General features: G+C 43.1%; 1 protein-coding gene across 3 annotated transcripts in view; it reads left to right on the plus strand.

The window, feature by feature from the left end:
- The window catches only part of TRIM67 (tripartite motif containing 67), a 42,846-nt gene that overhangs the window by 10,464 nt on the left and 6,629 nt on the right, over positions 1–25,753 (plus strand). For 2 of the 3 annotated variants that reach the window (XM_069800782.1, XM_069800780.1), the window contains exons 2-9: positions 61–156; positions 4,116–4,238; positions 5,532–5,642; positions 7,905–8,064; positions 14,666–14,811; positions 17,711–17,849; positions 18,906–19,209; positions 24,446–24,608. In XM_069800782.1, coding sequence (XP_069656883.1) covers positions 61–156; positions 4,116–4,238; positions 5,532–5,642; positions 7,905–8,064; positions 14,666–14,811; positions 17,711–17,849; positions 18,906–19,209; positions 24,446–24,608 — 1,242 coding nt within the window. The remainder of the gene's footprint in view (positions 1–60; positions 157–4,115; positions 4,239–5,531; positions 5,643–7,904; positions 8,065–14,665; positions 14,812–17,710; positions 17,850–18,905; positions 19,210–24,445; positions 24,609–25,753) is intronic. The other variant, XM_069800781.1, reaches the window with a different exon arrangement.

The following is a 25,753-nucleotide window of genomic DNA, read 5'->3' on the forward strand; positions in this document are numbered from 1 at the left end:
GAAACACATTTGCATTTTATCTCTAATTTTTCCTTTTTTCCCTTCTTTTTTTCCTTGCAGGCACAGCTGTCTCAGGCTTTAAATGGTGTTTCAGATAAAGCAAAGGAAGCTAAAGAATTTTTGGTTCAGCTGAAAAATTTATTGCAGCAGATCCAGGTAACTGTAGAATATTAGCTGTTTTGATAATACAGTAATCAATAGAACTGAGTGAATAATTTATTTGATGACTTTGTCTCCTCTGCTATTCTCATCTTTCCTGGAATCATCTATCCTTTCTTGAATGGATTTGCTAGGCAAAATTATTCATCAAATAATGCCTGCAAGCCCCTCTGAGCTTCTAGATTGTTTGCTGTTTGTTGCGAGAAGCTGATACTCAATACTGGACATCTGAGCTGTGTTGATTAGTATTTGATTGAATCCATCGGTCATGCTTCTGGGCTCCTTCCTGACTGCAATTGCTTGAATTGGGCATTTAGGATAAGTTCTCATTTTAACACATTCAGAATTTACTACTTGTTTTTCATCTTACATTTTCTAAAAATGTACTCGTTTCTGGACAAAATCCAGTCAACCTGCTTATTAGAGTATTTGTAGGAAGTAAAAAAAAAAGGAAGAAGAAACAAATGCTGCTAAATCAGTGTGGTCGTTTATGGAAGCAGAAGATATTTTCATGCCTGTAATTGCCCAGCTTTAATAGTCAGAAAAGGAGCTCACGGTGAGTGCCATAATTGAGGGCACAAACCCAAAACAAACCAAGTCCTATTTTCAACCAAATTTAGACTCGTCAGTGCTGGAGGTCGGATGATCCTCAATGTCCTTCTCATCCTGCAGAGTGTGGCTGGAAATGTGCCGCTGTGGTTTGAGTCGCACGGTGCCTGGGAGGGGACACTTGTTATCCGCAGCAGCGATGCTCTGCGGCGGTGGGTTTTCTGTGGGATATGCATCATCTGTCTACGATATGCCGCTCTGCTGCTTGCTCATCTTCCATCAACAAGCAAGTCCTGTGCCTGTTAGTAACAGAAAGCCAAAGCAGGAGTTCAAAAATCTGTATTTAGTTTAGCATAAAATCATTAAAACACTCCACTTAACACTCCAGGTGATGAACTCGTATCACAAATGGTGCCCAAACTCTCAGGTTGCCCCAGGGCAGCGCAGCTACCCACCCTCACAGTCTTCTGTGGCCACGTGGGGAATGGAACAAGCCAAGACTGAGAAATTGGTAAAAAAAAGCACATCTAACTGAAAAAAATAAGTGCGAAGCCACCGACCGGCACCTGTCACGTGCTGTGTTTTGGACACAGTGTGAGATTTCTCTCAGCTGACTTCACCTATTTAAGAGTTATGTAGCTCATCTAACCCAGTAATTTAGGCTTCTTTCCTTGTCCAAGGACAAGAGACACCTCTAGAGAGCAATTCTTCCTATGGATATGAACCGCTATTTTAGGATGGGATAACTCATCTAAAACAGTAGTCTATCATCACCAATCTTTTCTTGAGTCACCTAGCTCCATTAAAAATGTAGTTTTCCCTCCTGAAACCTAAAGGTGGCCTATTACAACTATTTATGACTATGCTGTCAAATCCTTTAATGTGTTTCAACAAAATCACTGCCAAATTGCTCTGCATAAGGGAGCTGCTACAATTAGATCAAAAGACCAAGCCATTTATTTGATGCTGCTCATTGCTTAAAATGCTAGAGGAGAACTCAGAAGAGGAAATTGTATCCAGCAGTCGCCCTCTAACATTTAGGCATGTCTGGGCACAAGGCTGAATCTGACCCTCACATGTTGAGCCAGTCTCCGTCGTGAGTCTGAGTGAGGACATCAAATCTCAGCAAACCAAAACAGCAGGACTAATCCGCTGCATATGTATTCCTAAGTAAAAGTGGAAGGCTGGGGCACAGCTCTGAGGTGATCACCCCCACACTTTAACCCTTAATGAGCTCCCTGGCATGGTTTTCTCCCATGACAAATTGCACTCTTCCCAGGTGATGCTCAAGCAGGATTTGATGATAGCACATACCAGGGAATACTCCTGGTAGGCAGGTTTGGTACAGCCACGCTATTTGAGGGAGAAGAGTTTAGATGTGCCGTGAGCTGGTCTGTGCCTTTTGGCATCTGGACTGAAAAACCAGTTGTTGGACTGTTATTTGGGGGGGAATAGATGTAGCCTTTGTGCGTAGATTCGTACCCAGAACCATGTATCTCAGAGCAGGTTATTTCTAATAGAAGTCTTATGGTGGTTGCCACACACACGTACAGACATTTACCCCTCAGCAAAAATGTCTTTAAAATGTATGTTTATACAAAGGAGTGAGCAATATGTACATTTTATTATCCTGTCTCGATGCACAGCAGACCAGACAGCCATCTGCACTCTTTGTCTCCTCGCTGAGTTTGCCACAGCTACCAGGAGCTGTGCTTTTCTCTAGCCTGGGGCACTTTGCAAATTTATAATCTACATTTCTTTTCCCTGCTTTGCAGATCTGTTGTTTCCCCCTCTTTTTTCCTTCCCTTCTCCTTTCTGAGGTCACTTTTAAATTTCTTGGTCTCTTCTTTTCGGAAACTGCCTGTTCCTCATTGCCCCTGTTGCTTCCTGGCTCCTCCTTGTTGCTGTCACTATCTGATTTTCACATTTTCCCATCTGCTGTAACAATTTCATCCTTTCTCACTTGAAAGAGGCATATCGCCAAACACCCTGTTTGACACGTGAACAGAAAATGAGGAGAGAAATGATGCGCTATAGCCATCGACTGATTCGGGCTCTGTACACAAACCAGCCCTTCAAGAGTAGCTGGATGGAAACCAGCTTAAGGGGGAGTCGGGTGTGATATAAGCCGAGGAGGGAGAGATGCAAACAGGAAGAGTCTAAGACAAACCTGTGAAGAATAACTGAGCTGTTTGGTGTCTCTCCCCCCCACATCTTGCTGACAGGTCTAGGACTGCGGTGGGGGCCTTTCGGGGAAGGGTGACCCTGCATCCCTCAGCTGAAGAAAGGGATGGGTGGATTGCAGTGAGGGAAGGGGATACAGTGCTGAAAATTTACTCTCAAAAGAATGAAGACAAAGCAAATGAACAGAAAAGAAGAGAAAAACATAAACAAAAGAGCTAAGAGATAGGAATGAGTTAGGGGCCTGTGATGGCTTGCCACAAAGATGCTTCTTCTTCAGCACTTGTTTAAAATCTTCTCACATTTAATGCTGCGCCTTTTTTTTTTTTCATTGGGGTATTTGGGAGGAAAGCTGACAGGACAACTGAACATCTCCTCAAAAGAGGAGCTTGAAAGCTTTCCTCTTCTAGTCTTACGAGAAGAGGAAGCGAGGGAGAGCCTCCCTCTGAATGGGTGCTACAGCATCAGTTCTATGGCCAGAGCAAGCCGTCCCCAGGATCTTGTAGTACCATCTGCCCGGGTTTCTACAGATGCATGGGATTCTGTGGTAGCATGGTTTGTCCTACCCCATTGGTAATGTGAAGTGATACCCAGGCCCTACACAAGGCTCAGTGTTGTATACCTCAGATGCTGGCCTTTGCCTAGCAGAGAGTTTTACCACAATGCAAATAAAAAACTGCCATGTTTTTTGGGTTTTTTTTAAAGCTAATCAAATACGTCTCCACTGCCAAGTGCTAGCTATTTTTTAAAAAGTACTTGACGCAATACACAAATCTCAGGGCTTTGTACCTGATTAACTTCCTTGTAATAAGCCTGTACACTAGATTCTGGTCCATAATTCTGTTCTAATTGCCATGGTGTAGAGCCAGTGATTTCAAAGTTGCTACAGTGGGATAATTAAACCAGAATGGGGCTGAATGCTCTTATGTATATGTATGCACTGCGTATGTTAGGTTTAGCTTTTATATTATGTTGTACTACATCTGTTGTCCGGGAAGTGCCAGTAAATCAAGGTTTTAAATAAACCCATTTGTGGCACAGCATCTTTGTTTCATTTTATAGCATGCAGCTATTACTGGCACAGCTATAATGAAATCAGAAAGGCACAGAAATGCCGAGGTCTTGAAAGGAAATCTTTTCTGAATAGAAAAACAGGTAAGAATGAGCAATAGCTTAAGCTGTAAAGTATGCTTTCTTTGATGAGTATGACTCTCACCTTCTTCTAGGAGAATGGGTTGGATTATGAAGCCTGCCTTGTCGCTCAGTGTGATGCCTTGGTTGATGCATTAACACGACAGAAGGCAAAACTGCTCACAAAGGTGACCAAAGAACGTGAGCACAAGCTGAAGGTGAGCACAGGTCTCATCAGCTGAGCATGGCTGCTGTTTCTACCTGTGTTACTGTGCATTTTAGCAAGTCCCCAGCCCTTTACACCATGAAGATTCCTCGTGACCAAATCCTGAAGTCCTTTCGCAGGTTCCAGTTCAGCAGTTTAGTGGAACTGTGCTTACACACTTAAAATAAGGCATATACTTCAGCAGTTCAGGCCACCAGCCTTTATTTATCTGATGGTTTTGGGCTGTCTTTTGAGAGGTGCTTATCAGTGAAACCTGTGTGTGGTTTCGATTCTGGGACCTTCTGCCCAGGTAAAAGGTTGGGATTTTGGTGTCTCTTCAAACCTTTGAAATTCAGGCAAACCACCTCCAGAAATCCATGTGCCACTCAAAGGATACTAAAGAAATGCAGTAAAGGGAGGTGGGGAGAAGAAAGCTATAAATGGCTCAACAAAGTGGCAGTCAAGAAATATTTAAATAGACACATTTCTTGAAATGTTGAACTGCATATGTGATTTTGAGATATTATAGTGCCAGTAACATTAATAGTACCTAAGACAGAAGGAAAAATTGAAGTGAAATACCTATGACAAACAATGAATAAAATCTACCTGAGATCAGCATTTAACCCCCCCTCCATGCTTAACAAGAACCAATACATAGGACATAACTGCTAACAGCACAGCTAATCCTGCAGTTTATTCCTGTTAGGCTGTTGTACCTCAGGAGTTGTGCTATCGAACATAGTGCTATTCAGCCTAGTCTACAGCCTTGTGGCAGCAGAATCAAGTCCAAAATGTGGAAAAACGAGATGCAGCTTTTTTATTTCTTAATCCCAGCAATGCGTTCTTAAGCAGAGCAGGATCAGTGGTGAGTTGTGAAGAGCATGGTAGAGTATAATCTGCAAGAAACCACTCCTGCAGTTATCCTCTATAATATTTGCCTTCTGAAGTGAAGGATTTTTTAAAAGCTCAGATTTTAGTGAAAGTGTGATTGTAAATGTGAATACGGCAAATGCAGAAACATGTTCTGTGCTCTTTCTGCCCCAAGCAAGTCTGATCTTTGAGCAATTAATCTGCTCTGAAAATTGAGATTCCCTGTGCACAACATTTTGCCAAGCTAATTATCGGTATTTACAATACAGAGCAAGTGAGTGTAGCTGATGGAGATATGGCAATGGCCATATGGCAGCTAAATTAAGCATAGCTTTAACACACTTTTCCATTTGTTGTCTCTTCTGAAATAATCTTACACAATTCACTGTAAGCTGAGGCAGTCATCAGAACTGTACTGATGCTTGTTTTCCAGGTTGTTTGGGACCAGATAAATCACTGTACACTGAAGCTACGCCAGTCAACAGGGCTTATGGAGTACTGCCTAGAAGTTATCAAAGAAAATGATCCCTCTGGGTTTTTACAGGTATTTTTCTTTCCGATGTTCTGTGGGAAAAAAAGACAAGACGTCAAAGTTAAATCTAAAAACGGGTAGCTTTGCTAATTAGCCTCTCCCACCTCTGAGGCAGGTTCACCTTACCTCCTGTTAGTACGGTCTAAAAGCTCAGCTGATAGTCTGGTGACTGCATGAATGTCCCAGCGAAGGGACGGCTTTGAACAGCCGCACTCTGACCAAGGTGTGGAGTTAGCAGTCACACCACTTCCCTGACTGCTGACGTCTTTCCTCTTGCCAGCCCTTCCTTCTGGGCTGAAAGAGAGGTGCTATACAGTTAATGATAACTTTCTGCAGAATATTATTTTATTCTCCTCTGAGAAAACCAACATAGGGCTTCACAGAGCTCTCTGGTCAATTTGGAAAGGTCTATGACTCACCAGAGTAGTACTTCTGCCCCTCTTTGCTTCTCCCCTTTGCATTACTCTTTCCCATGTGAAAGAGTCCTTTCTGCATCTCCCCTGTGAGGAAATCCAGCCTTAAGAGCTTGCATGTAGCTTTGCATCACTGGGGTTGTTGCACCTTACAGGGCTACAAGACTTGTAGCTGGAGGATCCAGGTACCCTGTCTTTGCAAAATATGGCCTAGCCAACAATCACCTTAATTTGCAGTATATTGTTTCTTAGGTACAAGCAGTGAAAGTGTCTATTGATGAGGTAAAACATAACAGTTTTATTATCCAGTTAATTCTTTTGCCTAATTAATTCTATTATTTTTATTAATTATTTTATTTTGCCCTGTTAGTTTTGTTGCCTTATTAATTAAGAAGAAAGGCACATCAAACAAAATGATCTGCATGTGGCTGTCAGCTGAACAGAGCACGCTGCACACATGAATGCATGAGTATCAGGGGGCTGTCACAGCATCCCTAAAAAACAGGATAAGAATTAGCCAACTTAAATCTATTAGCACTCCAGATTGATTGTTACTGTCACGTCTGGTCTCAAGCAAGAGTGGGGAATGTGTGGTGTATATTAATCTCAAGACTACACAGGTTTTAGCAGGCTGTCGGTTGGATACTGCAGGACAAATGAAACCTTTAGGTCTTATCTACATGCTAGCTAGATACATCCTTCGCTTTCATTTCAGCTTTCTTTTCGTACAATCACAGGATGGTTTGGGTTGGAAGGGACCTTAAAGACCATCTAGTTCCAGCCCCCGACTAGATCATCTAGTTCCTGTAACCTTTGTGGCTTCATTCTTTGCAGTCACCTTTTATTAAAAAAATACTTCTGTTTTTACCCTTTCCTGGTTTATCTAATGATGCTTTCAAGGCAACCAGCAAGCACTGAGGCACTGCTTTACTTAGAGCAACTACTCCTGCAGCCAGGACACTGAAACACAGCCAAGGGATCCAGTATCCCAGTAAGTGACTCGAAGGTTGTAGGAAGGCTATGAGATGCTCCTCCACTTACTGCACAGACTGATTAGGAGCTGTTGATGCAAGCACTTAGACAGGAGTGTCTTCCGGTAACAGTTAATGAGAAAAGCTATCTGAACTCCTGCAGTAAAGAAAAGTTCTCTCTGACCTATCCAGAAGAAAATTCTGCTCCCTGTGACTTCCAGGAAGCTCACTGGGAGGGACTCCAGATATCCAAATGGCAGCTTCACTGAACTCAGGGACAGCTGAGTTCATTGATTTCCATCCACAGAGCCAGGATTTCACTTTTAGAAGAGTCCATTGCAATCATCTTAGTCTGACTTTTGGCCTAATTGTCTGTGGGCTGAGCTAGAGCAACACTTTAAAAATGAAATTCAGTCTTCAAAAATCTGACAATTTAGCACCCTCACTGTGAGAAATACACACCTTTCTTCCCATTTGATTTTTTTACTCCTTTCAGCTTTCATCCACTGAATCATCTCTGCTGAACGGAGAGATGCTCTAACTTTTAAACCTCTCTTTGTGCAACTGCTTTTTAAACAGGAGAGCAAAACTGTGCAGGCCAGAGAACAGAGTGCAGAAGTATAGGTGGCATTCAGAGGCATGATATGTAACATCATCTTAACAGGCTTTATAAACGAGATTTTTACTTTCCTACCCTAGGATGAGATTTGTTTTGAAAAGACAGGATGAAAGGATGCAACATAAATGGACCTCACCCCAAAATGACCAGACCCCATCTCAGCTGTTGTGCTGTCATATTCCTGCTTTCTTTGTACTGTATCTCGCAGGCGTTCTGTCACTTTTAATGTCTGCATCTGCCATTTTGTTATAAGCCTGATACTCTCTTTCAGATTTCGGATGCTTTAATCAAGCGTGTTCAGGTATCTCAGGAACAGTGGGTCAAAGGAGCCTTGGAGCCAAAAGTGTCTGCTGAGTTTGACTTGACTCTGGATAGCGAACCTTTACTGCAGTCGATTCACCAGCTGGATTTTATTCAGATGAAATGTAGGGGTGAGCTTTTATGATTTTCTTTTTTCTGTTTTTTCATGCATGTGTTGAAACAGTGCTGGGAGGGACAGGGGCATGGAGGGAGGAAAGAGAAATGACTTGAAATTGCTGGATAGTTCTAAAAGATTTTCAAGCAAATTCAGATTACTGGGTGTTTCCTAGAAAGGTGTGCTCACTTCACATGCAGTGACCTGAACAAGCTCAGACAGAGATACCCGGTACAGTTGAAGATTTGAAAAGATAAATTCTTCAGAGTAGGGCTATCTATCAACTAAAAATACCAATTAGCCCTGTCTTGTCAGGATCTGCTGAAGTAGTAAATAAATATTCACACACACACACACACACATATGCTTGAATAGGGAAAAAAAACCCAAACCCTCTGACTTATATCTGCACTGTGCTGTGAACAGTGCCCAGCTTAAAAAAAAAAAATTGTGAGGCAGAGATTCACAAGGGGAAAGGAGCTCCATGGCTATACCCTTCCTTGATTCCAGGTATCTGAATGATTCCAAGGGACACACTAAAGGGAAAGGAGGTTAAAAAAAGTATTTAAAAGCAGAAGCTGATGAACAGTGGATGCCATTGGCAAAAAAAATTATTAACATCATGCGCTTGTAATGAGCTTGGTTTATATGGAGCAGGATGAGAACTGCATCAGAATTAGATAGTTCCATAGACCGGCTAGATTTGAAGGCCACTGTGGTCCCTGGGAATGATGGATGCCATTAGCTTCCCTCAGTGGTGATTCAATCCTTAATTATACATGTAGGTGACAGGGTAGAGGCTGCCAGAAGTCAATGAACAAGTTAAGGATAATTGCATTGTGATGTCAGATGTGCTTTTTTTTGACTCCAAGCAAGCATAAAGATTTCTGTTCAGTTTATCTGTTCTCTCTGCGCCTAATTCTGAACCTAAAAGACCCAAGATGAAGTAATTAGCGTGGATAATTTGGCAGGTAAATATGTGGACAAACAATGGATAAACAGTTAAAGGCCAAAGTCTGCTCACCAAGAGTGGTTTGCATCTTGGCATAAATGGACTGTGTTAAAGTTACTCAAAACCCACCTGTGAACTGCTCCTTTGAAATGTTGACAGCCAGGAAAGCGGAGTCAAGGAGAAAGAGTATCACTGATAAAACTTCTCCAAATACTGTCTGCACTTGTCTTTTTAAATCAGTTTATGTTTGATGCTGGCCATATTCGTTGTTAAATATATTTAATACTAATGTTCCACCACTCTCCTTCCCAAACCATTTCCAAAATTTTAGTTAAACTATCCACTTAGATTGCTAATTAACCACAGGTCACCTGAGGTGAGAGCAGCTTAGGTATTTGGCTTTTGGACATTCATCTGGCTTTAAGCTTGAAGACTTAGGAGACTTTAACTGAGCCAGATTCACTGGAGCTTTACGAAAGATAGTGCTGTCTGCTACGCTCTCATTTATCATACGATCGCAGTGAAGCTCTGGTACTGAGCTAGACACAGTCTGAGGAGCAGAGAAGAGGACAGGACTGCTTCTGCACAAACCTGCATAGAGCTTACAAACACCCTGGGGCTTTGCTCCCCAGGGGCACCTTAACGGTTAGTCCTCAGGAGGGGCTTTTCCTTCAGCTGCCTCGGCCTTGACCAGGGACTACCTGTTGCACGTCCCATCAGGTTGGTCAGCACAACTGGCGTGACCATGTACACACCACGCAAGGAATGGTGGAAATGGCATTAACCTGGCCAGCATTCCTGAAGGTGCATAAGGGATGGCATTATTCCCCCTCGCACCCCTGTGTGCCCAAGCAGAACAAGCTACCGACTGTTCCCAAGCTAACATTCATAGATATTGAGGATCGTTTAGTACACAGAGGTGTATTTATGTTTTTCAGTTTATGACAGTGAATCTATTTGCATTTAAACTGCTCAGTCTGACACTTTGGCATTTTTTTTTCTGAAATTTTACTTCTATGACTTCAACCAGCTCTGCATTATCTTGTCATGCATAGTGGTCTTGCATCTAGAAATACAGGTACCACAGAGTAAGCAACTTGGCATTTCAGGAGCGAGCACCCAGATTTACTGGGAACATCACTTTGCTGACTGTGAGGAGAAGCTGGTGTTGCAGGGTGATGTTTTGCTCTTTATCACCATCAGGACTTGCGTATTTCTGAGCCTCCAGTTTCACAAAGAAAAATCTATGTGTCTCTTCACATCTGCTCTTCTTTCTCCAATCCTACCTGCCCCAGCGCACCAGCAAGTCATCAATCTTTGCCAAATGTTGGTGTTGAGGAGAGTGTTGCTAAGTCATTATACTGCTTGATCTGACAAGAGTAGATGCATTAAAGACATCAGAGATGATCTGTAAAGGGAGTTTTGGGGAAACCTAGGAGAATAGGACCAATGTGGCTTTTCCAACTGCCAGTTTTTTTGTTCCAAAAGCTTTGCAATTTAAGGTCTGTACTGTTGTTATCGATGCTTAGTGCATGACTGAATTTCTTTTTTTTTTTTTCAAACTCTGGCCTCATTCAACCTCAGTGAGCTTGCATGGGTCATTTAGAGTGAAAGCATGCTTGTAAGTAAACATTGATTCACTGTGTTAGACAAAGAAGAATGAAAACGAGAACAAATCACATTACATTTGCTTAGATGACTTGTTCATATACCTTACTGGTGGACTTTCTATAAGCCCATATCTAAAGCTCGTCTCAATAAATAAAGATCAGGGGGTGCTTTTTCTTTCTACAGAAAGAAAAAGCAATTTGGTAACAAATTACATGTGCAGAAATGTGATAGGTGCAGAAGTAATGCTAAGCAGTCATGTTGACCAAAGGGTCTCATTGATAGCCCTTTGGCAAGAGTTCTACACTCCCCAGGCTAGCTGACCTGCTGAGACACGTGCACAGCTCTAGTAATTGCTGGCATTTTGAACTTTCCGAGATCCCTTTTCTCTGTCCATGTTTTCTTCTCTCTATTGCTTTTTCTGAGTGCCTTGGCACAAAATTCCTGTCCTTTTTGATGACTGGCTTAATGTGTACATCACATTTCCTCAGTTCAAATGCCACGGGCACAGGCAAATATGTGTTCCAGGTTTGTTTTATTCAAACAGCTGGAACTGTCATGTAATCTTCATTTGTTGTAAAATGGAGATTAGGTACAAAATAGGAAAAAATACAGCTACTCTTTACTTTTCTGTACCACCTCTGAATACTCACGCATATGCCCCTTCTCCTTGTCAGGAGTGACTCCTTCCCTCTTCTGCAAACCAGTCCATGAAGATTCCCCAGACACATCTCCTGCCGCAAGTCTTCTCTGCTTCTCCAGCTGTGAGCTGCATGGCCCTGATAATGAAAGAGTAACCGTTTCATTGTAGGCTTTATCCCTGGTTCTCTCTGCTCTGCATCATGGGCCCGCGTCTTTGCCTGGGCTCTTTCCTTCTCTCTCGATAACACTGTTTGTAGGGCACTTGCTACAGCAGCGACTCAGGCTATTACCGGGCCGTGCTGCAGTTTCGGAGAAGGTCAAAATTTTCATGTTTCTGAGGGTCCCATTCTTTCACTGCATTTAGTCCTTTAAAAATTAATCCAGGAAGGTGGAGGGCATCACTGCACAACTTGCTTGTCAAGAGGACAAATGACAGACAACATCTTAGAGCAGCCCTACTCTACCCTGAGAGGAGATCAGCTGTGAGATATGTTGAGCAATGTGGTTTTGAAACTGCTGAGTTGACATGAGGCATCAGTATCACATTTTTTAGCTAAGTGTGACCTGTGTGAAGTGCTTTTAAAATAGCAGGACATCGTTCAGACTCATTAATAGGTCTTGCTGTGCCAATGCAGTATCATTTCTCCCTTTATATTTTTAATCTTTTCCTTCAAAAACTCTCTAGAGGACTACAAGTTGAACAAGAAGTGGGACAGCACTGTGATTTAACGTCTGAGTCTTCTTTCTGACACCTAGCCTATATTTTTCTTTTCTTGGTCCTGGCTCATTGCTCTTCACAATGAAGTGTATCCCAGCGTCCCGATTATTCAACTCGCTTCACACTTTCCTATGACTTTTAAACAAGCATTCACCTTTTCTCCTCCCAGAGGGAATCTGAGATCAAGGCAAATCTCTGCCCATCCACGTCCAGGGGAGGAGGCAGGAGGGCAGGCGCAGCAAGCATCCTCCAGCAAAGCTCCTCAGCTGCTTGGTGGGAGCTTCTTACCTCTCCTTCAGCTACTGTAGGTTGTGCAGTTCAGGCCACAGGCTGGCTCAAAGGGATTAGGGAGGCTGATAAGGGTTACTCAGAAAAACTTCAGTTTTTTTCCAGTGACACAGTAAAGAAGCCCAGGCAGTTCCCCATAGTATGCGTGACTCTCACACGTAGGACCAAAATTCACACGGGAAGTGGGAACAACAGCACTTTACCGTATGAAAACATATTGTAATCCTAGATGGCATTCCTGTTTCCATAATTAAAAGGGACTCATAAAACACTTACTCTCCCCCCAAAATTCTGCTCTTTTTTTAATAGCATTGTGCATTACTTGAACTGTCCCTGAAAGCCTCCTGTCAGTGTTCTTAGGAGATTTTTGCAGGGGGTTGGAGACGTTAGCAGTTTATTCAGAGGTGAGGGGGTGTTGTCTATTTTCCACGTGGTAAACTTCAGGAATGGGGTTTTCATCCAGTTTTGCCAGGAGGAGTCTCAGAAGTGGGGAGGTCCCAGCAAATGCCTCCTGAGATGGTTAACCAGTTTGCTAAAGTGACAGGAGTGTGGATGGCTGATACAGCCCTGTCTTCTCCTGGGCTCATCAATCACTGGAAATACACAGGCTAACAAACGCAGACAAAACCCTGAACTTAAAATGGTTCACTTAAAAAATCCCATTACCTCTGAATTCCTCGTTTTCAGGTTTTTTACTCTTGTAATGTCACATTTCTGTTACTTCTCTAGACACAGTTTCTCCTAGAGAAAAGTCTGAACTTTCCATGTGAAAAAAACAAGTAGGTTTTTATTTATGACACCCTCTGAATCATTCTTAAATATCAGGGAAAAGGAACAAGGCTCTTTTTGCAGAAAAACCTTCAAGAGCTAATTTATAAAGCTCTTTTGTTTTAGACCACAGTCATTCTTCTGGGCTACCAACCATCTGCGTTCACTGCAGTGATGGATAATGCCAGCGGAAAGCCACAGTACTTTCTGCACTGTTTATCACAAGTGTGATGTTGACTTTTGTGTCACTTCCAAAGTGGGGGTGAAGCCTTAGCCACATCACATGGTAGCATCCATTTTCCCACAGACTGCTAGGCACACAAAACGCAAACAGTCCTCTTTTATCTGGAGAGGTAAAATAGGACGAAAGGAACAGCTCAAGGGCTTAGCTTTCATGCAGATGGAGGAAAATAAACTAGAGGCTCAAAGCAGAGTAGATAAAAGAAGACCAAACTGACATTGTTAAGAGCTAAGTCAATGAATGCTCAGAGAACTCAGCTCCTTGTAAGACACAGTCGAGCTCTGCAGAAATTATCCCAAACAGTGAAATTCAGCCTGGGGCAGAGGACCAGGCAGGGTATATGCATCACTTACAGCCCACTTAACCTGTGTGATTTCAACAGTCCCTAAGATACATGCCAGATCTCTCCAGAAGACTGAATATGCACTTTATAATTTCCAGCAAAGAGTGAACAGTGAGAGTTTAGTTTTGTTTAGCAGAGAAGGTGTGGTGGAGGCCTCTTTCCCACAGAGGCATGGCTGAATGTTTTACTCTGTTTATTTTTATTTTTAAGATGCTGGTCTGGTCAACAGTCTCTTGATGTTTCTCCTGAGCGAGTCACTAAAAAGGCATGTTGGTAGATAACTTTGCACCCGTAATTTCCAAGAGGAGAAAGCCACAAGCAGTCTCCTGTGGTGCAGAAGTTCCTTTTGTTACCTGAACCAAAGGATTTAGATAAAACTTGCAAATGGAACAATTTTCTTCAACAGTTTCTTTTAAGTATGGCTGCCATAAAGATAACATATCTAAGGTGGTTTTGATGAAAAACTGGGATGGGGTGTTACATTAGATTTAAAAAAAACCCCAACTATCGTAAAGAATTATTTTTCTGCTGTCAGTGGGGCTCAGGCTCTATCTCGCCACCGTGCTGAGATGAGTGGCTGCTCTGCCGGTTAATAACCCAATTCTTCATTAATGAGCTGGGTTTCCTGGCAGCACTGCATCATCTCCCGTGCCACCCCGTGGTCCAAGACACCCCCTGCCACCCCTGCTCCCTCTCTCCTTTTGGGGACAGTGGGAGCCAAGTGCTCTAGCATGAGAAAAAACTCTTCCAGCCATTGACCCCTGTGAAGGAAACCAGATGTGAAGTCCCCAGACTGTAGTTCTTATGAGGCACCAGAAGCATGTCCAGATATGTTGCTGTTCACATATTTCAGCTGAATGATTTGTCTAACCGAGTAATGACATTTTATTATATCATTTTTGCTGCCTTTCATTTCAAGGAAGGGAACAGATCCTCTTCCTAAGGCATCTTGACCCCCCTGCGAGGGGATGGAGGTGAGCGGTCGCCGTGCTGCTCGTGGCACAGACCAATGGGGTAGGGCAGAGTGACACTAATCTGTACCCAGTTCCTTTTACAGTGCCACCCGTCCCATTACTGCAGCTGGAGAAGTGCTGCACCAGAAACAACAGTGTGACGTTGGCCTGGAGGATGCCACCTTTGAGCCACAACCCGGTGGAGGGTTATATCTTGGAACTTGATGATGGAGACGGTGGCCAATTCCGAGTGAGAATTTCATTCAGCATTTATTTGTGTTTTTTTGTATGTGACTTTCCTCAGGATATGGATTTGGGTTTGTCTGAGGGTGGGGAGAGGGGGTGGGGAAGATACAGGTTGTCAAAACATCCCTGCTTCCCTTGCGTGGATGTGGAAAGCAGTGCAGATGCTGCTTATTCAAAGGACCCCCAGCTTGGGTAGGAAGTTCAGTTGAGGTTATTCTCAGGGCTCTGACAAAGAGGGCCTTGAGGTCCCTGAGCAGAAAATCCCCTACTAGCCTACAGGAGCTGAAGGTAGTTCATTCCACAAAACAGAGGTCTCTTTGAAGGCCCTACTCTCACCTGTCCATAGCACCCCATTTCAACAGCTGAGATTCTTGGTCCAGAAATGCAACTCAGTTTTTCCTGGTTTTCTGAGTAAAAATGGGCTCCTGCACAAAAATATGGGATTTCTAAATCTTTTCTCTGGGAGTGGATGAGACAAGGCTGGTGAAAGCTTTCCACAGACACACTGTGATGGGGTTGGTAAGTATGGGAAGGCATCCCGAGTGCTGTCCTTCCAGACCCTCAGGGGGATGCCACAATTGCTTGCTCCTCGCTGCAGGTACAGGGTACTTAGAGGCTCCTGTCCTTTCTCACCACATCCCAATAAACAAACTATGGAAATAATTAAATCAGCTTTCTGCCAGCCACAGTCCTGCTGGAAGCTGTGACCCTTCCTTCTCAGGCAGGCTTCATGCTCCTGTTGCTGCAGAACCAGGCTGGCCCCGTGCATTCCTTAGGGACTAGTGCCTTGAAAGCATCTGGAGGTCATTGTGGAGTACAGCTGCTCTCTTCACAAATGGGAAATTTTGCCAAAAACATGTGATGGCATTTCTTCAGGAGCTGCAAACTGCCTTCTCACTGGAAACCTAAAGATTTCTCAAACTGAAAATGGCCTGGCATGGGTCCATCTAAGGAACTGCCTCCCTGTGCCAAAGGGCTGCCCCCATAGCCAGCGAAGGCACCTGATTTGGATGCCCTCATTAGAAGAGACAGCAATACTGGCAGGGTATTTTGAAGAGGGCACTGTGTTTCTCCTCAGTTCCTTGGTCCAAGTCTTGTTTCACATGGGTTTGAAGAGGCTGGTCTCCAGTACTGAATGGGGGAAAAGGTACCTTTGTGAACGGCTGCTGGGAGCTGCCGGTAGAGTTACTGTTAGTAGGTAAGAGTGTTATCAGTGCATGATGAATGAAGAGTTAGGAACAAGGTGTAATGAATTCCAGTGTCTTGCATAAGCACTTTTCAAGTGCTATTCACATCTAAATAAATACTTGTGAATAAACAAGATTTCAGGCTGGTGCAGATCCAAGCCCATTTGGGGGTGGGGTTTTGTAACTGGCAAAGGTTTTAGGGCTGCCAGCGCTGCCATGTCAAGATTTTGGATTGAAAAAGATACAAAACCATCTCAATCCTTAAAAATCTAGGTTGACAGCTTCTCAGGGGAATGCTTTGCTTGCTGTGGTAGCAACACCCTCAGTTTTACCCATTGAAAGATAAACTGCAGGCTTCTCAGCAATGCCATTTCAGTAAGAGTTTGCTGACCCTTTTCGTGAAGGATTATGTATCTGAAAGCAATGACACTGACTGCACTTTACCAGTATTCAATGGGTGGATTTAAAGAACAGGTTTTGTCTCCCATCATAGCAGAGAGCATCAATCTGAATAAGCACAAGCAGTGAGCAGTGATAAAAATATGAAGTGGATTAGAAAATATGAGAGCTGTCTTACAAATACAACTTTTTGCACAGACAGCATATGTTATGACATGGAGATAAATTAAGCTATTCTATTAAAACTCTTCTTTCTCTCCATGGAAGATCGTCAGCTAACTCAGAACCCAAGAGATTTCGTTATTTGTAGCAGCCACCATGGTAGCAAAGCGGACAAACACATGGCCTGCTGTAAACTTAGGTAATCCCTTTCTAATTCATCACATACTTAATTCACTTTAGGTTCATATCAAAGAGCCTTAATCAACAGGACTGCTTTTAGGCATATATGTAAGTGTCTTAACTGAACTGGGGCCTGAGTGGTCTGCTTAGTCACAGCCTTAAGCTCTTTAGGGCCTTTGCTACCATAAACCTATGGATTTCACAGAATCGGAGAAATGGGAGGTGGAAAGGAATTGTGGCTTTCAATCCGCTGCCAAGAAAGGATTTTTTTCCTTTTCTGTCATTTTCTGTTCAGTTTTCCAACAAACACTAAGTTTCCAGGCTTCTTTCAGTTCATCATAGACTGTATAATCTGACTGATCCTCTTCGTTAGCCTGCCTAGATGTTTCTCCTCCTGAAATATTTCACATTACACAAGTGCTTGCTGGTCAATAAATCTTTGCAGACTTTTATGATGTCTCTGTTGTGTAGTTGCTGTTTCATCATGTGAGCCTAATCTTTAGGAGATCAGTTTCTTCTGGCTCTGTGTTTGCAGGTTTCAAAATTGTATTTTAACACAGGCACAAAACAACCTTTCCAACAGAATAAAACTGAGCTTACTTGATTTTTTTATTTTTCCATGCTCCCCTTTTTTGGTCCTACGTAAATATAAGAATGGCCACGGTGGGTCAGGCACTGGGACTACTATCCAAAATAGTGTTTTGGAGGAGATGTTTAGGAAAAGAGGATAAAAATTAAGGTCTTTCTGTGTTGCCCTTTATTGCTGTAGCCTTCCAGCTTCATCTTCACCTTAGTGTCTCCACTGCTGTGGCTGACCATGTTATAACAGCATAACTTCTACATCCTGGGAAGCAGTGAGAAGCTGTTCACTTGTGGCTTATATTTAGAAGTCTTAACATATGACCACAAGGCACAGAGAAACAGTTAAACTATGTCCCTCTTTCTCTCTCTCCTTTTTTTTCGTGGAATCTTTAGGAAGTATATGTTGGCAAGGAGACTCTCTGCACCATCGATGGCCTTCATTTCAACAGTACCTATAACGCAAGAGTCAAAGCTTTCAACTCATCGGGAGTTGGTCCTTACAGCAAGACAGTTATTTTACAGACATCAGACGGTGAGTTGGGTTTTTGCCAGTTTCTAAGTGAAAAGCTGCAGGACTCAGTGGCAGGACACTTGCATCCCTTTATACCCACTAATACCTTTGGCACTTACCAGCATGGAGATTTTGGATCATCTGAGTGGTGAAGCCGGGAAGTGCATGTGCACAGGGACTGAGCTTTCCTCCTAGCACTCTTGGGGATTTTCCATTATCAGTGACACTTCAGGTTTCACATCATGCAATTTTATTTGGCTGTAGAAATTTAGGGTCTAGCTAAGATTCTTATTTGCTTTGGTGTACAGAAGCAGTTATGAAACACACAGGATATTTTTGTGCCTTTCTGTCTCCACTTCTCCATATATCTTTGGAATTTGCCTTTTTCTTCACTACTGTTTCAATTTCACAGCAAGGTTTGATAATACAGAGATGGGAATTCATGCTTGTTCCTCTGTAATTATACTTGACATCCATACGGGCCTTACAAGAAGTTCATCTTCATTAATGATATTGTAATGAATCAAGAAGTGCATGCTATTATCACTTCCACTTTTATGCTGTGTTGCCAAAATAGGCCAGTGTAAAATATTTATACTTTAAGAGCTTTTCCTGTTTGGTGGGTTTTTTTCCCTTTTTTTCTTCCTTTGATAAACTAGTGAAGTCAGTCCTAAACACTGAAGTCAGCATGGACACAGTGGAACTCCATTTCCATTAAACGTGATCCTGAACCAATTCACCCATGTGAGCAGTTTCCATATCATGGAGAAGCCTTTGTCTCTTCAGTGACTTTCTTGTTACTGTGTGAGAACAGAAAGTCAGTGCCCTTGGCAGCTTATGTTCAGAGGAACAAGCACAGATAATATAAGGCACTTCTGAGCTGGAAAAGAGCAGGGTACCAGCTCAAAGCAATGATGTTGTGTAGCTGCCAACAAGGAAAGGTTGTCTTTATTACCTGAAAGTGCAGCGGGGTCTTTAGGAAGGCAGAATCTCATTCTCCTGATGGAAGTAAAGCAGACGACACTTGAACACAGCCCGTTCTGCCATAATCCTGCCTTTCCTTTTCCCATTCCACAGTGGCGTGGTTCACCTTCGACCCCTCCTCAGCTCACAGAGACATAGTGCTGTCGAATGACAACCAGACTGCTACCTGCAACAGCTACGATGACCGGGTTGTTCTTGGCACAGCAGCCTTCTCCAAGGGCGTGCATTACTGGGAACTGCATGTGGACCGGTATGACAACCATCCGGATCCAGCCTTTGGTATTGCCAGGATTAATGTCGTCAAGGACATGATGCTAGGCAAGGATGACAAGGCATGGGCCATGTACGTTGACAACAACCGCAGCTGGTTCATGCATTGCAATTCTCACACCAATCGGTAAGCGACACTTGCATGCTTTTCTGATTACTGATAGTTTTTTCTGCTTTGCATCAGAGGAAGGGGTCTCAGCAAGCCATCTAGTCCATCTCCCTGCTAAATGTAGTTATTTTATTCCTTCTTAAAAATCACTAGTGACAGCGATTGCATCTCAGCAATCTGTGCTGGTATTTGTTATCCTCACTGTTAGCAGTTTTTTTCCTAAGATCTAGCCTAAATCTCCCCTGGAGTGATTTAAGCCCATTATTGCACATCCCACCCACGGTATCAGCAGACAGGAGCGCAGCGCACTGGGATGCAGGATTTCTCTCTCATTGCTGGAGGAGCATGGGGGGGAAAGGTGGTTGAGTCTCTTCCTTCGGAGGATTCTTGGCTGCAGGGTTGCACAATAATTAGGCAAAGCACTGGTGGGCACCTGTCCAAAATACAGGTGTTTATTGCCAGTCCTGAAAGCTGATTAAAGGTAATGCCTTAGGTCACACCTAGGGTGATCAGGACACAGGGGACTGTTTGGCAGTAAGGGCTAAGTGACAGCTTCCATCCAACTGAGCCATTGCACTGAAGAGCTTCTGTTATACCAGATGATTAAAAGAAAGGCTTGCAGTGATTTTTAAAATGCTCAAATGCAGGTATTATCTCCTTAAAGAGATAAGTTCATGCCAACATGCCCTGGATCCTAAAGCTGGTTGTAATGTCTCCTGTTGAATAGTCATTTATACTCTAAAGCATACTTGTATTTTAAGTAAGTATACTGCAATTGCTGGGAATTTTTGTTTGAAGAATAGTTTGATTTTGCAGTTCCTTACAGACAGGTGGAAGAACCTTACAGCTGGATCAAAAGCTATCTGAAGTCAATTGGAATATTTTCCATGGCTCCAAAGACCTTAGATCATGTCCTAAGACAATGTAGAGTAAAATGACATCAGTGTAATAAATGTATCATCAAAAGGGTCTCTCTCCCTTTAACATCTTGATTCGATTTGGTGTGGCAGTAATGTTAAGCTGTATTAATTTTAACGCTCTGTGAAACAGCTTATGTTTTCTGGAAAAAAGCTGGCAATGGTTCTGTGTACTACTGTCCCAGAAACCTATTTTATGGATTTGGTCCTCAGCATGTTCCACATGAGCTAAGCAAGCACTTTTTTTCCGGGAAGCTCAAACAGTGGAAACACTTTGGATTTCCAATCATCCTGCTTAAATAGGAGAACTAAGTGCTTTCTGTTGATGGTAGTCTCCTGGTTTTTACTAGATAAAACACAAAGGCTTTGCAGGCACATCCAAGGCATAGATAGACCCGTGGAATATCTGTTCAAGTGAAGTACACTCGTAAAGGGCATGTAGTCTTATGAAATCACATGCGCTTCAATGAAATTAGGTCTAGGCATTATATTTTTAACCGTGACAGTCAAGTAGGTCAGTTTTTTAACTCATTAGCTGTAACAGTCTTGTGGAAACAGTTATTGCTGCCTAGTTGTTTTTCCCCACTGGAGACAAGTGCACAACAGCACAGTAACACAGTCCAAAGGAAAATTATTGTCAGCTTTTGGCCTCTCGGATGTTATTGTGATGGAAGTTACATCTTAGTAATCATTTCATATTTCCTAATCTTCATGAGAATAAATTAGGGCAATAAATAAAGGACTAGCTTGGAGGATAAGCTGAGGTGGAGCTTGAAAGACCTATTCATGGGACCTGTCACGTTTAGAGTACTTTCCTGTTCCTTTCACTCACAGCATGCAAAATTGGACCTGTCTACATCCTTAAAAACTAGCATGCCTTCTGTAATGCTGGAAGAAGAGGCATGAACAGAAGACTCTAATGCTATCAAAACCAGAGGGAACCTTTGAGAATAGGTTGAGCAAACTGGTTAAGAAAACACTTTAGGGCAGGGATATAGCTTTATGAGGTGCCTTTCAGCCTCATTGTTCCTGGAAATAATCAGTTCACACCAGAGATGATGCATGCCTGTTGCTAAGAGGCACTGGCATTCATTGCAATAGATCCATTCCTTGGCAAAGTTCCCAAGAGCAGGAGTACCTGGTGCTATAAGCGATACTCTAGCCACTACATGGTTATGTAAAGAAAGAGACGGAAATTGCACTGAGATGTTTGATACTGAAAGACAGTGGCAAGTCAAAATGTAGAGAATTTGGAGTGCAGTCTTAAAGCCCCCTGTGATCAGGAGAGTCTCTTCACTGACTTTGGAGACCTCAAGACAAGTTTTTCATCACACAAGAATGTTATAATTGACTGAAAAATACTGTCCTCAACAATAGCTGTGATGAAGTTCTAAAGTTACTGTAAAGCTCATGATTAAAATACTGTTAACAGAGAGTTAAACTAATTCTTCAGTTTATTAAAGAGTTCATAAATTGTTAAACTTTATTTTTCAATAATAGTGAAGCTTATTACTATCTTTAATTGCTCAAGCCAATCCATGCAGTCCTATTCTGCACATTGTCCAAGCTGCTGCTGAAAGCATCTCAGAATAACAGCCTCCACCACCACAGGCAAAGGCATTTGTCACTGTAGCCAAATTCCCCCGTCTGTACTCTGACCTTCCAGGCTTCACCCAGCACTTCCGCACTCAGGACTTAATCGTTGCACACAGAAATAAAAATGTGCAGGATTGTGAGAAAAGAGGTGTGAGAAGTGGGATTTACTTGAAATAATGAAAGAGTGCTGCATATCTTCAAAACTAGATTATCATTTAGTGAATGCTAAGTATTTATTGAAGACATATTGTAACAAACAGTTGTATTTTCCTTTTACATGGCCTGCAGATTTACTAGGGGCCTATGGTATAACTGTCATTAAGTAGTTTAATAAAATGCATTACAGTAAAGCAGCAGCTTTTTTACATGCTGTGACAGAAGCATACCAGGAAAGACATTAACATCAGTTGGAGTCTCTTGAGCTAGCCAGCTTATTTTATTGCAGCTAAGGCATTTATTAGAAAAATTATCCTGTAATACTGTCAAAATGATGTACAGAAGAGCGAGGAAATGCCTTGCATAAGTTTGCTCATGAAACTTTGACTCTCCCACCTCTCCTCCTAAAGGAAGTGATCATGACAGTAGTCCAAAAAGCACTGGAGTCCTCAAAGTACTGTTCCCAGGGAAATCACAGGATGCTGGGGAAGAGCAGCTGCTCAGCCTCAGAAGAAGCAGCACGGCAAAGTGCCTTTGCCCTGCCTTCGTCCTGCCAGAGCTGGATGCTCGCTGTGGGGAGGTGGTGGCCGAGGAACGGGCCAATCTACCTGCTGAAGTCCTGCCAGCCTTGTGGCAGCAAGGAAGGGAGAGGGTCCCCATCCCTCTGCTCTGGCCCCATACCTCTGGAGGGGTATCAGCTGGGTCCAGCACTCGTCTCGCAGGCAGCATCTATCTCCTCTTCAGCAGGGCTGTCGCCGGGGGCTGCAGAGGAGTCGCTCAATGTCACTGTGCAGCACACAGCTAATTAGCCCACAAGAAGCAAATTAGCTTATCATATAGGAAAGAGCATAATAATCTCAAAAAGGCAAATTTGCAGTTTCTGTTGCCATAAGAGAATCAATGTCCTTTAAAAGGATGTCATAAAATCTATTTTAAAACACTGCAGGATATAAAACATGGTGCCCTACAATCAAAGCTGTTCCTAAACAGAGAAGAAAAAAAAAAAGTCTAATCTGTTTGTAAATAGCTCTAGATCATAGTACTGGTGCTTCCCACAATCTCATCACAGGTTTTATGATTGAGTGCTCTTAATAAAAACAGTCTAGATACTGAGATACTGAGGATAGGTAAGCATCTTAAGTTTTGTGGGAAAATAATTTACTTTATGGTTTTGGAGAAGAGCTCGAAGAGAAACCTATTAATGCTCATAGGACCAGAAAGCAAATAAAAGGAACCCGAGAATGGTAAAGTTTGAAATCTAACACATCTCAGAGTCAATTCGTGATTCTCAGCTATACTATTATTGTTTGAAGAGCTTTAAATGAAGAAGACAGAATAGTATTCTATAATTATGCCACAGATGAAACTCCCTTTACCTTCAGAGGAAATGCCATGTGCCACATTTAATCTAAAGGAAACCTGTTTATGACACCTAGTGGACAAGACGAAAATTTCTCACTCTGCACTATATTCTTCCTAATCATATTTTGACCCCCCCTCCACGCCTTTTTTTTAATATTTTGCCTACCTATTGCGATAAATTTTATGTTAGAATCGCATTAATCCTGTGAATGTTGTGTGCCTGAGGGGAGCACGTGGGACAAAAGACAGCTGCTTCCTTTCCTATTGCAAATTATTTGAAATCTGATTTACCCTGAATAAATTGTGTCAGGCTGTAAATCTATCACAGAGCCCCCATAATATTAGCAGAGTAGCAGTGCCTGTGGCCAATCTGCATATCTAGTAGATTTTTTTGCTGGGTGCTTTTTAAAGTAATACTGGGTTTGACTAACCCCCAAATCAAAGTGCATTAATGTCAAATTGCTCAAGCGTGTAATGGCTGGCTGAGTCTGTCCTGGCAAGCTCTGATACCGTGGTAGCTCTCAGCAGCTGTTCCTGACACAACCAATTATCACTGATATTAATAACCGTGCCTGCACACTTGAAACAGCTCCCAGTCCTATAGCTGAGCACCTTGTCCGTCAGAGAGCTACGCTTATCCCTAACCAGCCCCAACTCCCCTTCCTCCCCCAAAACCACTGTCTGCTGTACCTGTGCTGGCTCCCGGGTCTCTGGAAAGCTGGGTCCCCTTAGGGAATGCCAAGGTGAGTACTCGAACTGGAAGTCTGAGTCTCAAGCTGTAGCAGGCATAATGATTACAAATGAACACCTAGGAAATCAGCCTTCTGCTTTTTCATTCCCTGCTGTGCATCACTTCACTATAGCAGGGATGCTCTGAGGAGCCGTGGCTCCAGGACTCCTGTCCCGCACGCTCCGTACTGACCTGACTTGCTCACCTGCCCATCTCTCAGCAGCTGAGGGACCTGTTAGCTCTGGACGCCGTTTTCAGCTCTTAGATCGCAGTCAGAGGAGAGATGGACCTGATTTCTCTTTAGGATCCCCCCACTAAGCTCCCACATGTGGTACATATGCTTCAGATAAAGGTGTGGATCAGTCATTGCCAAGTGCCGCAGGGATAATAATTTCACCGTGCTGCTCCGCTCTCCCGTTGCCCTTGTCCCTGAAAGAGCAGCGATGGTGTAACATGCTACCTTCACCACCAGTGTGGTCTCTTTGTACCTTAGGACTGAAGGAGGAGTTTCCAAAGGTGCCACCGTTGGTGTTCTCCTGGATCTGAACAAGCACAACCTGACCTTTTACATAAATGGGCAGCAGCAAGGGCCTCCAGCGTTTGAAAACGTCGAGGGTGTCTTCATGCCCGCGTTGAGCCTCAATCGAAACGTCCAGGTAAGTCTGCTGCAGTTCAGTCCCACTTACCCTTCTCATCTGAAGGTGATTGTACACTACTGGCCATTGCTGCTGGGACTGATAACATCGTCTGTAGGTAGTCGGTATGGACGGAGGCTCTTTCCTTCTCAGACTGACACCTAGGCTACTAACACTTTTTGGAAAACTGCATTTCACCTTCTGCCTTGCCTCGCAGATGTGAGGACTAATGCTGTAAAACCAAGTAAAAGTACCTGCATGCACTAATTCCTACGCTTATTTTGCTGCAACGCTCCACTTGGAAAGGAGAGCTGCTGAGGTTTGCTTCCTCTGCCAGTTCGACTATAAAAACATGAGTATCCTAATTCCTCTTAGATCTTACATTTGGAGATTATTAACATTGGCAAGAGCCAGAAATGTGAGCAGCACAGTGGTAAGGAGAGCAAAATCAATGTAGGTCAGAGAATTAGTGCAACAGAGAAGAGCCAGGCAGCACGTCGGTTCGTGCTCTTTTCGAATTTTGGAGGTTGCTCTCTGTTCTCAAGAGGACCTCCTCTTGGAGGAACCTTCTTTAAATATAATGCATTTTTATTTCAAGACCACTGCATATGGCTAGGAAGAGGATGTAGTGTAAGGGAGAACCTATGGAAACATCCAGGAGCCTGAGGGCTGAAGGAGGTCAGCTTAGGTCAGACAGGACCAATGCAGCCAGGGTGGAACTCTCATCATTTAAAACCAGAAACCTCGCATGGCCTTATTAGTGCATGAACATTTAGCATTTCTTACTGGTGGCATCCAAGTCTTTCAAGGAGGTTTCATAGCTTGATTGTATTTGATGCACCAACGTGGAAGACACAAGCACTTCTGTAGGCACCACACTGCTCTATTCAACACGGATTTTTACTCGCAACCTACCTTCTAGTTTCAGCTACCTACATCCTTTAAGTATCTGGCTTACATTTCTTAGGGCAGCTGAGTTAAGGCAGAGCGTGACTGACAAGGGGAAACTCTGAGACTAAGCTTGTGTTTGTTCTTTACTGGTGCTCTGGTACATCTGTGTGGGAACCCTGACCTTGTAGAGATGTCAGGATATAGAAGGAGCACCAAAACATCCTGTGCTCTGTCCTGCCAGGACAGCAAAGATAAAAGGATTTTCTTATATTTGG

The sequence above is a fragment of the Haliaeetus albicilla genome, chromosome 13 (assembly GCF_947461875.1).
Source record: "Haliaeetus albicilla chromosome 13, bHalAlb1.1, whole genome shotgun sequence".
Lineage (NCBI taxonomy): Eukaryota > Metazoa > Chordata > Aves > Accipitriformes > Accipitridae > Haliaeetus > Haliaeetus albicilla.